Raw genomic sequence first — 15,531 nt, 5'->3', positions numbered from 1 at the left:
ATACTTCAATAAAGCTGTTAAAATGACATATGGGTTGAAGAAAATTCAAACAATACAGACAAGAGCATTAAAAAAAAACCTCTAAAAATCCAACCCCAGCAATTACCACATGGAACGTTTTGTCATTGCACCTTCCTCTGCTTCCTTCTCTATAATTACAACACTCAGAAACATGTATCCAAATTAACATAACATCTCTTTTCACTCATCCATTTCAGGAAACAGAATTCTAAATATGGAGCCCTTTTACAGAAGGAAAATCAAGCCCCAGCTATAAGTATCGGCCTGCTCCAAAATGCTAGACAAAAATAAAAAACAGAACCATGAAACCAACGACTCCTGGCTCGGGGCAATTCTGGCAGCCGGTCCGTCGTCTAAACAGGGCGTCCTCCGCCTGCTGAGGAAACCAGAAAGGGTCGGTGGTCAGCGTCACCTGCATGATGACGAGCAGATGACCGGCCAGTGTAGCACAGGAACTGGTCAAATGTGCATACCGACAACTTTCGTTTGAGCCTTCAGACGATCTGCCCTAAAGATGCAAACGGTGACCATGAAGCAGCGGAGCCCAGCGTGTGCCCGTGCAAGCTGGCGCGCTGCGCAGACCGCCCGGCGGGTGGGGAGGGACGCTGCCAACGATTCGGGCATGTCTGCATCTGAAATGTTATTGCATATAAGTTTTTCCCCTCAGCAAAATAAAAATGCTGCTAAAATACCACTGTTGCCCCCATTTTACTGTAACCTGGCCTCAGAATGCTCCCAGCACGCATGCGTCAGTCACAGCGTCCTGGCCTGCAAGGACAGGCGCGGACTCTGGGCCTCGGCCGGGGCGCGCTGGGAGCCGGGCTGGCTGTGGGTTTGCAGCGCCCCCTGCAGGACGTGCGCGGACTCTTGGCGTCGCCCGTGGCGCGCTGGGAGCCGGGCTGGCTGTGGGTTCGCAGCGCCCCCTGCAGGACGTGTGCGGACTCTGGGCGTCGCCCGTGGAGCGCCGGGAGCTGGGCTGGCTGTGGGTTCGCAGCGCCCCCTGCAGGACGCGCGGACTCTGGGCCTCGGTCGCGGCGCTGGGAGCCGGGCTGGCTGTGGGTTTGCAGCGCCCCCTGCAGGACGTGCGCGGACTCTGGGCGTCGCCCGTGGCGCGCTGGGAGCTGGGCTGGCTGTGGGTTCGCAGCGCCCCCTGCAGGACGCGCGGACTCTGGGCGTCGCCCGTGGCGCGCTGGGAGCCGGGCTGGCTGTGGGTTCCAGCGCCCCCTGCAGGACGCGCGGGCACAGCACCCGTGTGAGAGCTGCCCTGCGGGGAGGCAGGAGCGCCAGGAGCCGCTGCGTCTGGGGGTTTAAAATTTCATTTTGCGAGACAGCCTGCGGGGTCAGTGTCCACCTTAACATTGAACCTGTTGAGCCAATAGTGTCTGAAGTTTTACGTGACAGATTGTAGCTAAAGTTATACATACAAGGAATGTGAGAAAAAAATGTCCAAGCAGTTAAGGAACTTTCCATTTCTGGGATAAACTCTAAAGATGCCTATTTCAATGTCTCCCCATGCGACCTCCTCCTGGCTCTTCTATTTGTGTCAGGGAACAGTCATTCCCTCTGTCACTCAAGCTCTGCACTCCAGACGCACGACGCACCCCTGACTGATGACATTTTCCCCATGTGCGACTGAATGTTAACGGCACTCGCCGTTTAATTGCTATTTGAAGACGCTGCTGCCAAAAAAGACCGTGCCACCTCAGGACACCCTGGGCTGCCACCACGTCTCTGTGCCGTGGCTTTGCGATTCCTTCTCCCACGGCAGACCTGCCCTCCCGCTGTCGGGGCAGCCCCACGCACCGCCCCCCCTGCAGTGGCGGCTGCTCCCCCCGCGCCTCTCCCCGCCGCCCGCAGGCTCTGCCGCGGGCTTCCACCTCCTCCACCTTGCCCCTTCGCCTCCGCGCGCAGGTGTCTCCATGCCCACTCTGTTTTCCATCCAATTACTTTTGCAGCCCCTTGTTTGCAGGCATGAAGCCCATTTCTTAGGTGCCAGAATATCTTTTCTAAAGTGGGAGTCTGATTATACCATTCCTCCCCCACGCCTCCTAATCAACTCGACAACTTAGCACTCCGTGGAAGGCCCACTGCCTCCCGGAAATTGTTTGAATTCCCTAACCTGCAAGCTGTCATGCCCTGGCCCTGTGGCTCACAGCCCTCGGGTATTTCCACCTGTTTGATACGCTCTCTGTACCTGCCTTCCACCCTCAAATTCCAGCCTTACCTGATAAATAGTCACTCCTTCAAGACTTCCACCTGAATCATAGGAAGGGTAAACACTTCGGGGTGTTCAGTGGTTGCCAGGCACTGTTTTGGCTGCTGCCTGTGATTCGCCCCATTTGTTCTTTACAACCAGCCTTCGAGGGAAGCATTGTGATCCCCAGGGGATACTGTGGCCCTGGCTCAGGACAGTTGTCTAACTAGCCACTGCTTTCCTGTGTGTAAAGACTTAAAGTGAGCTGCAGGCCATCATGGTGGTAGTTGTCAACACAGGTCTGGACCCCATGATCCTTGCAACTAGAAATGGGAAAGAGAAATGTCCTCAGGAGCATGAAGAAAGGCCTAGAAATGTGGTACAAAAAAAAATGTGCAGAGGGTGTATACAGTGGGCACTGAGAAGGGAGAGACAGGTTATTTCTAGTCGGCTTTGAAGACAGAGCCAGCCAGGAAGGGCATGCAGTAAAGGAAGCTCGTGCAGAGGGTGGGAGTTCATATCTGAAGCCCAACTCCTGGGTTCCAACCCAGGCTCTAACACTAGTGGGCTGTTTGATCTCAGCCAAGTAGCTCAACTTCTCTGTGCCCCAGTTTCCTTATCTGTCTAGTGGTTTATATACAGGATGGTTTGGAAAGTGGAGAGATAAGAGGTATTGAAATTAGAGGCCATTGCAATATTACAACCAATGGGGGGATTAAAATATTAATAAAATTGGACACTTGACTCATCCTTAAGTCATTTAGACAATTGCTACAAGATTGAAAACAACAGCTTCCCCATGGCCTTGGCAGCTGACCAAATGACTTATGGATGCAGAAAATGGGGAATAAACAAGTTCTGCCAACTAGTGGCAAAAAGATGCAGATAATTTCATTTAAGAATATAACCAAAAAATGAAAGCAAGAAAGATGTTCACCATAGTGCTATTTAAAACAGCAAAATTTAAAAATATACAAATATCTCAGTTTGGATGAAAGTCTATTTGTGACAGACTCCAAATTGCAAGCATAGTCAATTAATTCCTCTAAAGACCCAACCAAAAAATGAAAAATCAAGACAATGTATGGGAGATGGTGAATGGTGAGGTGGTCTCGTCCCAAGTTCAGGAAATTGAAGAACTAATGTAAAATTTCACAAGGTCTGCCCTATGATTGGTTCCCTAGGAATGAGAAATTTACAAATAGAAATTATTCCGTTTAGAGTGAGATGCTGTATTACTTCGATCTCTAGTTTTTCTGTTTCATTTTCTTTGGATTCCCTATTCACGTTGAGTCCTCTTTGACCTTCTGAAACAATTTTCAATCATTGTGGCTACATTCATCTTTATAACAAACAAAAAGTACCCTACGTCTTTCTGGACCTGGAGTACTCTTTTAATGAACTTTCTTCTGGTGACCTGGAACAATATTTTAATCACAGAGCTTTGATCAAGTAGTGTTGTTTTAATAGTGTTAATTTTTATTTAAAAAAAATGAATTGCAGTAAAAATATACAAATGTCCAACAATAAATGTTTAAAATGAAGTATAGTATATTCATACAGTTAATCACACACAGCCATTAAATTGTATTATCAAAGAATGTTTAATGCTATTGTGGACGGCTCCCCAAAGACGTCCATGTGTTAATTCCCCAAATCTGTGGATATGTCACATTATGTGGCAAAAGGGATTTTGCAGATATGATTAAAGTTAAGAACTTTGAGATGGGTGATTGTCTTGGATTATCTGGGTGGGACCCATCTCATCACACTAGTCCTTAAAAGTGGGAAAGGGAGGCAGAAGAGCCCACTGGGGAGAAGTGGCAGAGAGGGACTCTCTCCACCACCACTGGCTGTGAACTGGAGAGTACTGAGAGCCAAGGGCCACGGGCAAGCTCTGGAAGCTGGGGCCGGCCCTCAGTTAACAGCTCCCATGGCCCCAAGGAAGTGAATTCTGCAACAGCCCAGTGGGTAGGCAACGGTTCTCCCCTAAAGCATCCAGAAAGGAGCATCCTGCCAACACATTGATTCTAGCCAAGTGAGACTCACATCAAAATTCTGGCCCAGAAAAATGTAAAAAAAATTAATTTGTGTTGTTTAAGATGCTAAAATTATGGTGATTTGTTATGGCAACAAATACAGAAATCTGTATAATATACAAAAATATTAGAAAAATCAAAATCTGTATATTACAAAAATCTGTACAATATTATACAGTTATAAACATTATAAACAATGTAAAGTTTTTAAAAACCTAACATGACATAACACTGAATATATACTGTAACTTTATGCATATCTCAGGTGTGTATGCACAGGCAAGACTATAAAGAATACACAAAAATATTTTTTCTGAGTTTGGGGATTATGAGTGATTTTATTCATTTCTTAATATGCTACCAATCGTTACTGCCTCTTAGTCTTGTTCCCACTTGGCATTGCCCTGGATGCTAATTTAGCTGGGCTTCTGCCTCCGTATTTGCACCTGGAGTAACTAGTAACTGGTAACTAGTTTGCAAAATCTAATGCTAAGTTTCCATTCTCATCTCACTCATCTTATCAACAGTTTTGAACACAGTTTATCACTCCTGAAGATCTGAAAGTGTTGTTTGTTGGGCTGTGGGACACCTTCCCCATGAACTCATAATTTGCTTACCATTTATGTCTCTCACTGTTTCCTTCTCACCTCCTGATCCAGATGTCTGGGCGACTTAGGAATCACATACGAAGTTTCTTCTTGCCGCTAGGTACAGTCTCCCTAACTCGTCTCATCCATACTTGGAAGCTGTATCTCACCCACACAAGGATGACTCCCAAATAGTGATCTCCAAACTAGAGCTCTACTGTGAACTCCGGGTGCATGTGCCCAACGCCTACCCAATATGTTCCCCTGATCATCTGAGCGCCACCCCCAGTCGAGCATGTCCAGGCTGAATGCCTGATCTCTGCCCCACCTGCACCCATTCCATCCTTCCACATCCCAGTAAATGAAAACCATCCCATGCCAGGCACTGTGGACGCCCGGGGCTAGCGAGCCCTGTCGTGGGGCTGCTGTCGTGGGGCTGCTGTCGTGGGGCTGCTGTCGTGGGGCTGCTGTCGTGGGGCTGCCGCGTGCACTGAAGGACGGTCAGCAGCAGCCCTGTCCTCCACTCGCAAGGCGCCCAGAGCGGCCCCCTGCTCTGGCTGTACAACCCCAAATCCCTCCAGACGTGAGCGAATGGCCCCTAGGGGGGGGCAAAATCCCCAAATCTCCTATTAAGAACCACTCATCTAGGCCAAGAACTTTGGGGTCACTCTTCTCTTTTTCTCTCACCTCAACAACCCAGTTCTTCAGGACATCCTATCTGCTTTACCTTCAACCTAGATCGACAGTGGAAGAACTCCTCCCCTCCCTGGCCTCCAGTCTTCTTCCTTCTCCCCACTGAACAGTTCAAGTAAGCCAGAATGATCCTTTCAAACATAAGTCAGATCCGTCCTTGCCCAGCTTGGCATCCGCGGTATCTCCTGCTCAGAGTGCAGCCAGGCCTGCGGCAGCACCGCCCGCCGCTGCGCAGACGTCTCCGGCTCCTCCCTCGCCTAACCCCAGCCCCTGCCACCCTTAACACTCGGCGCCTCCTTAGTCCCTGTCTCCGCGTTGCGCTTGCCTTCTGCTTGCTGTGCTCCGTCCCCAGGTTCCTTTCCTCCCCGCAGGCCTCGGTTCCGGTTCCGCTAGGGGCCTCCCCTCCACCTGCGACCACCACACTCTCCTGGCTTTCACAGCGGCCCCGCGACCATTTCCCCGCTGTCCCACACACTGACTGACGTTCCTTTGTTTCCCTCTCCTCCCTGAACAGTAAGCACCTGCGGCCAGCACTTTGTTTCTCATTCACTGATTGACTTTTCTAGTGCCCAGATAGTGCCTAGCACAGAGTATTATAGATGCTCAATAAATATTTTGAATGTGCACAAGAATGAAGGAATGAATGAGTGAATTGTAGTCATAAGAAAGCCCAAATAGGGAAAGTTACAGCCTGTGACTTTTAAACCTTGAAGCATCCATGGGCCTCCACTCTGACAGCAACAGGGTGAAGACGGCTAAAACTGCCCCGCCTACAGGCAAAACCATCTCCCCAACAAATGCCCCCCAAATGGGTCAGCTAGAGCCCACGTAGAGCTACCAACTTGCTTCACCAAGGAACTGGATCCACTAGGAGGTCCTGTCCTGACTTTGCCCATTGGGATGTGACATGTGTCGTAGACCAGTGCTGAACCTGTATTTCAGAATCCTCACTTTCTCGAGGAGCATTTGCTCATTACTGTCCTCCGTCCTCTCCTTCCTGCCGGGCGCACTGAAGCGGGAGTGGACGCGCGTCCCCCAGCCCGGCCGCGGCGCAGAGACCCGGGAGCGCCGGCGTGGCAGGCGTGCCACGTGACTCGGGCTGGACCCAGGAGAAGGCAGGTGCGTCCCACGGCGAGTAAGGTGCGGGCGCAGGCTCTGCCAGGCCAGCAGAGAGGCGGAGCATGAGCCACTGCCAGGTGTGGGTTTCTGGGGCTTCATTCCAAACACAGCCCCGATTTACGCAGACATACGGGCGAGGAGCTAGTCAGGGAACGGAGACGGGGATGGGATTCCAGGAACAGTGCGGAGCATCTGCGAAGGCTTGGCGGGAAGAGAAGAGTGTATTGCGGGGGAGGACGCCGATGGCCATCACACACCTCAGCACACAGCACGCAATTTCGAGCACAGAAACAGGAGCCGGCCATTGCCCAACTCCAGTCACAACGCAATGGCGGGGAGTTTCCCCACAGTCGCCATTCACGTTCAGTGGCAGACATGTCCAAGGCCTGAGAGCATGCCCTAAATGCAATTTAATGCATACCTTCGCTTGACTAAATGTTACCATGACCGCTTGCTAATCTTTGCTCCAGGTTTTTGTGCAGATGAAAGTGCCATGACAATGGAGGCTGTGTGGCCTGGTCCGTCTATGGTGCAGATAAGCGTGGCGGATTGAAGGCACTACTCCCTCGAGGTGGCTTCACGATAGTGATCCCATTAGATAGAGGTGCTGACTCTGTAAACATCTTTTATCATTACACTTGAGAAAAAATTACCAGAATTAAAAAGTAAAAGATTGCTAACACAGCAAAGTCTGTCATTGTCTTGCAGTATTATACAGTGATATTCTCATGAAGACCCAAAACTCTAAAGCAAAAGACTTTAATTTTTATTTTACTACACCATTCACTAACTGCACCGATACACAGGCAGAGAAACTCCCTGCAACTGTGCTTTCTTCCTTAACCTTTATGACAGCAACATTCCCCTCACAGTGACGAGAGGATGAAATGGCACAATGTGTACAAAAGCACCGTGTTAGAAGGAAGCCTGGCACAGGTGTGCAATGCTATTGCTATTGTTGCTGGGTGAGTAGCAGCGGGACAACTTACATCTTTGGTTGTTTTTGTTGCTTTTTTGGTTTTTAACTTGTCCTTTGGCAAGTCACTAGAGCAGAAGACCAGGTTTGACTGCAAAGATATAGGCAGAATGTAAGAACTTTAGGCACTGGCCAGGTGCAGTGGCTCACGCCTGTAATTCTAGCACTCTGGGAGGCTGAAGTGGAGGATCGTCATGAGGTCATGAGTTCAAGACCAGCCTGAGCAAGAGCAAGACCACATCTCTACTAAAAATAGAAAGAAATAAGCTAGACAACTAAAAATATATAGATAAAATTAGCTGGGCATGGTTGCATGTGCCTATAGTTGCAGCTACTTGGGAGGCTGAGGGAGAAGGATCACTTGAGCCCAGGAGTTTGAGGTTGCTGTCAGTAGGCTGATGCCATGGCACTCTAGCCTGGGCAACAGAGTGAGACTGTCTCAAAAAAAAAAACCAAAACCAAAAACAAACAAACGTTAGGCACCTTGCAGTTTAGAGTGTGGCCTCCCACTCCCAGAACAGCACCAGCGTCGTCACAGGCCGGTTCCCAAAGCAGGAACTTGGCTCTGCCCTACAACTTCTGAATCAGAATCGTCACCTTAAAAATATCACCTTGTGATACACGTGCTGGCTGAAGTTTGAGAAGCACTGATGTAGACTTCTTTTTCTTCTTTCTTTTCCTCCTTCCTCTCTCCTTTCCTCTCTTTTTTCCTTTAAAAGGAAATTTAGTCCTTAGAGACCTCACAGGAAAGGCAGAGTGACATTTGCTGTTTCACCCTGCGGCCTCCACTCCCTGCCCTTATGGCTACAACTAGTGCCCCGGTCAGCGCCTGGGACCCGGGCAGAGCTGACTGCAGCCTGGGCGTCAGGGGTGGAACAAGCCATTGAGTCCAGACGGACCAGAGCATTCGGACCCCTGGCTACAGCCATGGGAGTCGGGCCTGACCACCTAGGCCAATCCAGCCAGGCCCGAAGAGTCTCGCGTCTTAGAATTTTCTTACCTATTTGGGAACTAGTCTTTTTTCACAAGCACAAATGGGAAAAAATTGAGGAGGCTGCAGCTGAAGCAACTTTATATAGTTATAAAGCCTGAGAATGAAACGAACACTAACCATACAGGACCCAGAAATGGGGAGAGAGAAACCTTGTGCGGGGTTGTCTTTCTCTCTCTCTCTTTTTTAATAAGTCTACATCTAGATTATGAGTTCCCTTCTTGCTTAAGTCAGTTTCAGTTGCATTTTCTATCGTTACAGTGTAACGTATGCTTAATGACACACAGAGGGAGGAGGGAACAGCAGCTGACCGGGAACGCTGGCCGGAGAGTGGCCCGCTTGCTGAGAGAAACGCGGCCCTATCGGGAAAGCGGGGAGACGCGGAGGCGAGGCGCGTGGGGGGGAGGCGCGTGGGGGGAGGCGCGTGGGGGGGAGGCGCGTGGGGGGGAGGCGCGTGGGGGGAGGCGCGTGGGGGGGAGGCGCGTGGGGGGGAGGCGCGTGGGGGGAAGGCGCGTGGGGGGGAGGCGCGTGGGGGGGAGGCGCGTGGGGGGAGGCGCGTGGGGGGGAGGCGCGTGGGGGGAAGGCGCGTGGGGGGAAGGCGCGTGGGGGGAAGGCGCGTGGGGGGAAGGCCGGGCGGGGCAGCGCCACGCACCGCGCAGCAGCGTCGCGTGGGACGGCGCTGGCGCGGAGCTTGCTGCATATCCCAGGTGGTTTTTAAGAAATATAAACGGGTTTATTCTTTAACATTTTGGACTCTTCTCTCTTGATGATGCGTCACGAAACTCCCCTCTGACTCAAAGGCGTATGCTGGGCGGACACGGATGTCTGCTCCACAGCCAGCGAGCGGGCGGCCGGTCCCGAGGCGTCGGCGTGGCAGGAGGAACGGGCTGGGAAAGAGGCTGTGCGGCGGGGACACGAGGCGACGTTTTCGTGGTTTCCACTTCTTAGGTACCTGGACTCGGTGTTCATAAAACCCACTTAAAGCTCTAACCCAGTGTGCGTATTTAGCGGGTCCCTGGCACCGCCTTCATGCCGGACACAGGTGGACGGGCCCACGCGGCTCGCCAACTGCCGGTGACGGCGGTCAGCCGAGGCCGTGGACCGCCGCGGAAACGCAAGTCCCAGACAAGACTTGGGCAGTCTCCGGGACATGCGACACCGTCAGGTGGAGACGCGGCTCTCAGCCTGACTGCACGCTGGACTCTCCGGGAGCTTCCTAGGCGCCAGGCTCGCGGCGCCGGCCTCGCCCGGGTCTGGGAGGCCCGCGGGGCGGCGTGACCGTGACCGTGACCGTGACCGTGACCGTCCTGCCGCCCGGCGGCCTCGGGCCGGGGCCGCGCCGCGCTCGAAGGCGCACGGGAGCTTTGCCCGCCCTCGGCCTGTCCTCTTAAAACGTAAGTTAGAAAAGGAAATTCGGCCAAACACCCAGGCACAGATTAATTGGCAGCAGCTGTTTACAGGGTCGCTTCAAAAATGCTCAGGCCTACATGTTTCGTTCTCCTCTCCAGCCGTTTTCAGCTTGAGAGCTTACGGTGGGCGCGAGCGCCGGCTTCCCTTGACCGCGCCCGCCGGCACCTGTGCGCGCGGGGTGCAGCCCGCCGCCCGCCGCTCCCCGCCCCGCGCCCGCCGCCCCGCCGCCCCACCGCCCCGCGCCCGCCGCCCCGCCGCCCCCGCCGCCCCCGCCGCCCCCGCCGCCCCGCCGCGCCCGCCGCCCCCGCCGCCCCCGCCGCGCCCGCCGCGCCCGCCGCCCCCGCCGCCCCGCCGCCCCGCCGCCCCGCCGCCCCGCCGCCCCGCCGCCCCGCGCCCGCCGCCCGCCGCCCGCCGCCCGCCGCCCGGCCGCCGCCCCCGCCCGCCCCGCCCGCCCCGCCGCCCCGCCGCCCCGCCGCCCGCCGCCCCGCCGCCCCGCGCCCGCCGCGCCCGCCGCGCCCGCCGCCCCCGCCGCCCCGCGCCCGCAGCCCCGCCGCCCCGCCGCCCCGCCGCCCCGACCCCGCCGACCCCGCCGCCCGCCCCGCCGCCCGCCGGGGGAGCGTCCTGGCCTCTCCTCGGAAACCTGGAAGACCCCCAGGGGTATCACGGGACTTGTGTCTCTAACACCCACCTCCTACGGAAGAGCGAACGTGGGCATGCTCAACGCCAGGACTGCTCTTTACGTCCTACAGCTGTTACCTGGAATCGCACAGACGACGGAAAGGCCTCCAGACCCTGTTCTTTTCTTGTGGTGCCCAAAAGAGGCCTGGTCGGGCTGGGCTCGCGCGGGCGTGTGTCAGCAAGGAAGGCGGCGGAACGGACGGGAAAGGCCCCGCACGCCCGTCCCCCGCCTGGCGCTGCAGCCCAGCCCAGCCCCAGAACGGGATGCTCCCGAAAGTTCGCGACAGAGAATGCTGTGGTACGATTTTCTCATCAAATGTATCTCAAACTTGTCACAAAGCCAGCTGGAAAGACAAAATTAAATCATGCAAAACAGAACTAGTCCTAGAAAGGTGCTTAAAAATTGACTTTTACTGACGCTCAAGAAAGAAGGTCAAGTTGCAGCGCCTCATAACTGCGAGGCAGCCCTCAATATCTCGGGTCCCGGGAAGGATACCCCAGCTGTTTGACCCAAGATACACTGATGCTGTTTCCAGCCAAAAAATGCCTTGATTTTACCCAAACAATTTAGATGACGAAAGTTTTGTTTTGATGTAATTCTACCAAAAAATAACCTTTCATTTTTCTGCTCTGAATACATTTCATAGTATGTTTGGTGAGAGAATTTCCAACAAATTGATGCATAGATTAAAGTAATTCCAATCAGAATTCAGAGGGCTTTTTTTCTTTTTGGAGTGGGGGGGATGATTAGAAATGAGCAAGCTAATTCTGAAATATATATGAGAATATAAACAATTTTTAATAAGAAATCGAAGTTGGAGAAATTTTACTATCTGGCTTTAAGATTACTATAAATCAGTATAAGTCATAGATTTAGTTCACAAAAACAAACATAGGGATAAATTCATGGAAATATCTGGTGAATAATAATGAAATACTGATTTGTCTTGGTTTTTTTAAGTCAGCTTTATTGAAGTATAATTTACATACAATAACAATTCACCAGTTTTAGATACACAGATAAATTAGCTGTGACAAATGTATACATCATATGATAAATAGATATAATCATGACATAGAACATTTCCATGATCCCAAATAATGCTTGCCTGATTTTTGCAGCCAATTCCATGCCCCCAGCCCTGGCCCCAGAAAACCACTGGTCAGCTTTCTGTCATTATAGTTTGGTCTTTCCTATTATAGAATTTCGTATGTAATCAGACACTGTGAAATTTTGCTTTCACTCTGCATAAGGCATCTAAAATCCATCCATGTTGTTAGAATTTTTGCAGATCTCTTGTGGTCTCTCTGTGTAGCTCCCTGTTCTCCACACTAGGCTGCCGAAACTCCAACCTCTGGTTCCTCAACTCTGCAAGCCTGCCAGTGTCTGGTTGTGCCCCTTCTCTGCACTTCAGCCTGGAAACAGCCCCCAGGCAGCAAACAAGAACCACTGCAGAGATCACCTCGAGTGTCTGTTCTGTCATGAACCAGAGCCCTTCACTGTCTGCTCTCCAATGTCTGAAAATTGCTATTTCATATGTTTTGTTTTTCTTAGTTTTTTGAAGAAGAATATAAATTTGGTCTCTCCTATTTCATCATGTTCAAAAGCAGAAGTTGGTTTCTGTTTTGTAATTCAATGAAAACTGTCCAGATGTTATACATCAAAGATGTTTTTTGTACTGATAATAAGTTACTAGTTACCATGATGGAAAGACTACTTTAAATAAAGTCTTTGGTAAAGAATATTTACAATCTTAGTAGTCTATGTTTTATTTTGAATTTGGGGCTCTATTTTATTTTGAGAAAGGGAAAAAAAAGATTAGTCCTGACATTTAGAAATGAGTTTGACACTCCAGCCTCAGAGGTTACCCTGAGACCATGATAAAATGAGACAAAACAAGGTTACTAAATAATTTTGTCTCAACAAAGACAAAACCAAGGTTATTATATATTATAGACTGAATATTTATGTTTCACTAAAGTTCATATGTTGAAATCTTCATCCCCAAGTTGATAGTATTTGGAGATGGGGCCTTTGGGAAGTAATTAGAATTAGATTAGATTATGAGGATAGGGCTCTTGTCATGGGATTAATGCCCTTACAAAAAGAAGAAAACAGACAGGAGATCTCTCTCTGGTCTCTGTCATCCATCTGAGGATGTGGGAGAGAAGATGGCCATGTGCAAACCAGGGAGTGAGCCCTTGCCAAACTTCAGATCTGCCTCCCTTATCTTGGACCTCCCTGCTTCCAGAACAGTGAGAAAGGAATGCATGTTGTTTTTGTCACCCAGTCTACAGTAATTTGTTATAACCTGCCAAAATGAAGGCATTGTGCCACCCACAAAATACCAATCACTCTCTTCTTCTGGCTGAATGGAGTGAATGCTACCTCTTACCAATTTTGCCTTTATCCTCATTCTAGTCTCCCCTCCCTATAAATAACATTTAAGATGCACAATTGTCATCCAATCTAGAGAATCTCTGTTTCCTTAGCCCCCTTCCAATCACCCAGCCAAAACCGAAAGTCTATAATATGTTCTCTCGGACACCCTCTGGCTAGCACTCCCCACAGTTCCCAGGCATGAATACCCCTTTGCTGCAGTGAGTGACACACCAAACTTGCATAACTACAGGTGTATTCTTGGTGGTCTTTGGATGAACGGTGTTGACCAGCCAGTCCCTGACCTTTCTGGCACCAGGGACCAGTTTCATGGAAGATTGGGTTGGGGAGGGGATGGTTTAGGGATGATTCAAGCATATTACATTTATTGTGTAGTCAAACCTCGCTGCTAATGACAATTTGTATTTGCAGCCACTCCCCAACGCTAGCCTCACTGCCTCAGCTCCACCTCAGATGATCAGGCATCAGAGTCTCATAAAGAGCTGCACCTTAGGTCCCTCGCATGCACAGTTTACCATAAGGTGCACGCTCCTGTGAAAATCTAATGCCACCGCAGATCTGACAGAAGGTGGAGCTCAGGCGGTGATGCAGTGATGGGGAGAGGTTGTAAATCCACATGAACCTTTGCTTGCTCACCCACTGCTCACCTCCTGCTGTGTCACTCGGTTCCTAACAAGTCACAGATCTTATGGATCCTCGGCTGGGGGTGGGGACCACAGGTGTTGACAATTTGGATGAGCCCAGAATGGCTCTAATGCAGGACTTTCAGGCAATGAATGAGCAAAAGAAGGTTTGCCCATATACTCCTTTGTGCTAGTCAGAATTTTTGCACTTTAAAACTATCTATGAATCTAAAAGCACATGCTATTTTTTCTACTTCCTGCAACTTTATTAACATATTCCTAAAGAATTATAATGAGGTTTTCGACAAAAAATAAGATGCTTCCAATAAAACCTTTGAAATATTAACATTATAATTCTGAATATTCAGAATTTAAAAAGATTAAATTGTTTAGCATCTATAGCCACTATGGCTTATACTAAGAAATAAAATTAGAAGGTCCTTTAAAATAAACTAAGTAGATCAATAAAGGTCAAAGAAATTAAATTAATGATACTTTGTATCACTGGCTAAATTTAATTTTGTATTTTAAAATATACCATTTAAAATTAGCTGTGTCTTAAAAGTTGTGCAGAAAATAATTGTTAAAATAATAACAAAATAAAAAGTATAGTAACAAAAATAATAGGTATTATTATTTCAGGATCTACTCTTGCCAGTTATTTCACATATATTATCCATAGATCTCAGGGCCAGCCAAGCAAATCACTACTATTATTTTCATTTTAAAAACAATAAAAGGAAACTAAGGTTTAGAATTTTAATGTGAGATTCTCAATGACAAATAGCTAAGCTCCAAACTTTCACTCAGATTAAACTCAGGTCTGTCTGATTTCTACGACTTTATGCTCAGTGACACTTCTCTGCCTCTTTCCATAAATGCAGTAGATAATGAAATAAAAAATCTATATTTAAGATATGGAGCAATATGTCACAGTTTCATTCAGCTATGGAAGCTTGCTGCTATCTAATAAAGATGCTCTAGATAAAAATACTCCACTTATAAGTAAGTAACATCTAAAGAGAAGGCAAAATAAGAAATATAAGGTTACACAGTGAAGAGGAAATGTAAGCTGAAATATAATGACTAGGCAAAGTGTATAATAACGCTTCCAGTTCAATAGTCACATGAGGAATATGACTAGAAGATATAATTTTCACTAAAAGAGATATTTAGTGCCTATTAAGTAGGTGAATAAAGAAAAATCAATTGTCAAAAAAAATATAATCAATGAAAATACACCAGCTGCATCAGCAGAATAAGGGCAGAAATTTCAGATGAAGAAGAATAACTGAAAGCAGGATGATTGATTAATACAAGAATTATTAAACTGCACTTTCTAAGAATGTACCAATCACTCTTGTTCTGAAAAGTGGAATCATTAAAGAGTCATCTGCATCATTTGTAGAGTGGAAAAGGTTCAGCTGACAGGATATGTATGTAAAAAAGAGAAAATTATACCTAAGAGAACGGTCTTTACCTTTGGTGAAATGCATTATATACAAACTCTCCTAACATGTGATCATCTATCTTCTTACATAAAAACTCAATTATTATAATTCTTCCACACATAATTACTCCTCCCTGTGCTACCTACTGATCGACACAATCAATATAATATCAAATTATTCTTCAGAAATATCTAAGCCTCACTGATGCTTAAAATAACATTTGTGTGTTTGTCTATGACTTTGTTGTGTTTAATTACCAAATTTCTCTTGATGTAGTGAACATATAAAAAATAACCTAATGGCACATAAAGAGAACATTTATCCTTGACACAGAATGTAGTTTGTCCA

General features: G+C 48.9%; 1 protein-coding gene across 1 annotated transcript in view; it reads right to left on the bottom strand.

Annotated features, from left to right (window-relative positions):
- Nucleotides 1-15,531, bottom strand: part of PXDNL (peroxidasin like) — a 267,746-nt gene that overhangs the window by 205,279 nt on the left and 46,936 nt on the right. Inside the window, 1 exon segment of the mRNA XM_076005349.1 lies at nt 13,084-13,093. Coding sequence (XP_075861464.1) covers nt 13,084-13,093 — 10 coding nt within the window.

The sequence above is a fragment of the Microcebus murinus genome, chromosome 7, assembly GCF_040939455.1.
Source record: "Microcebus murinus isolate Inina chromosome 7, M.murinus_Inina_mat1.0, whole genome shotgun sequence".
Classification (NCBI taxonomy): Eukaryota; Metazoa; Chordata; class Mammalia; order Primates; family Cheirogaleidae; genus Microcebus; species Microcebus murinus.
This window is presented reverse-complemented; position numbering and strand designations above follow the sequence as displayed.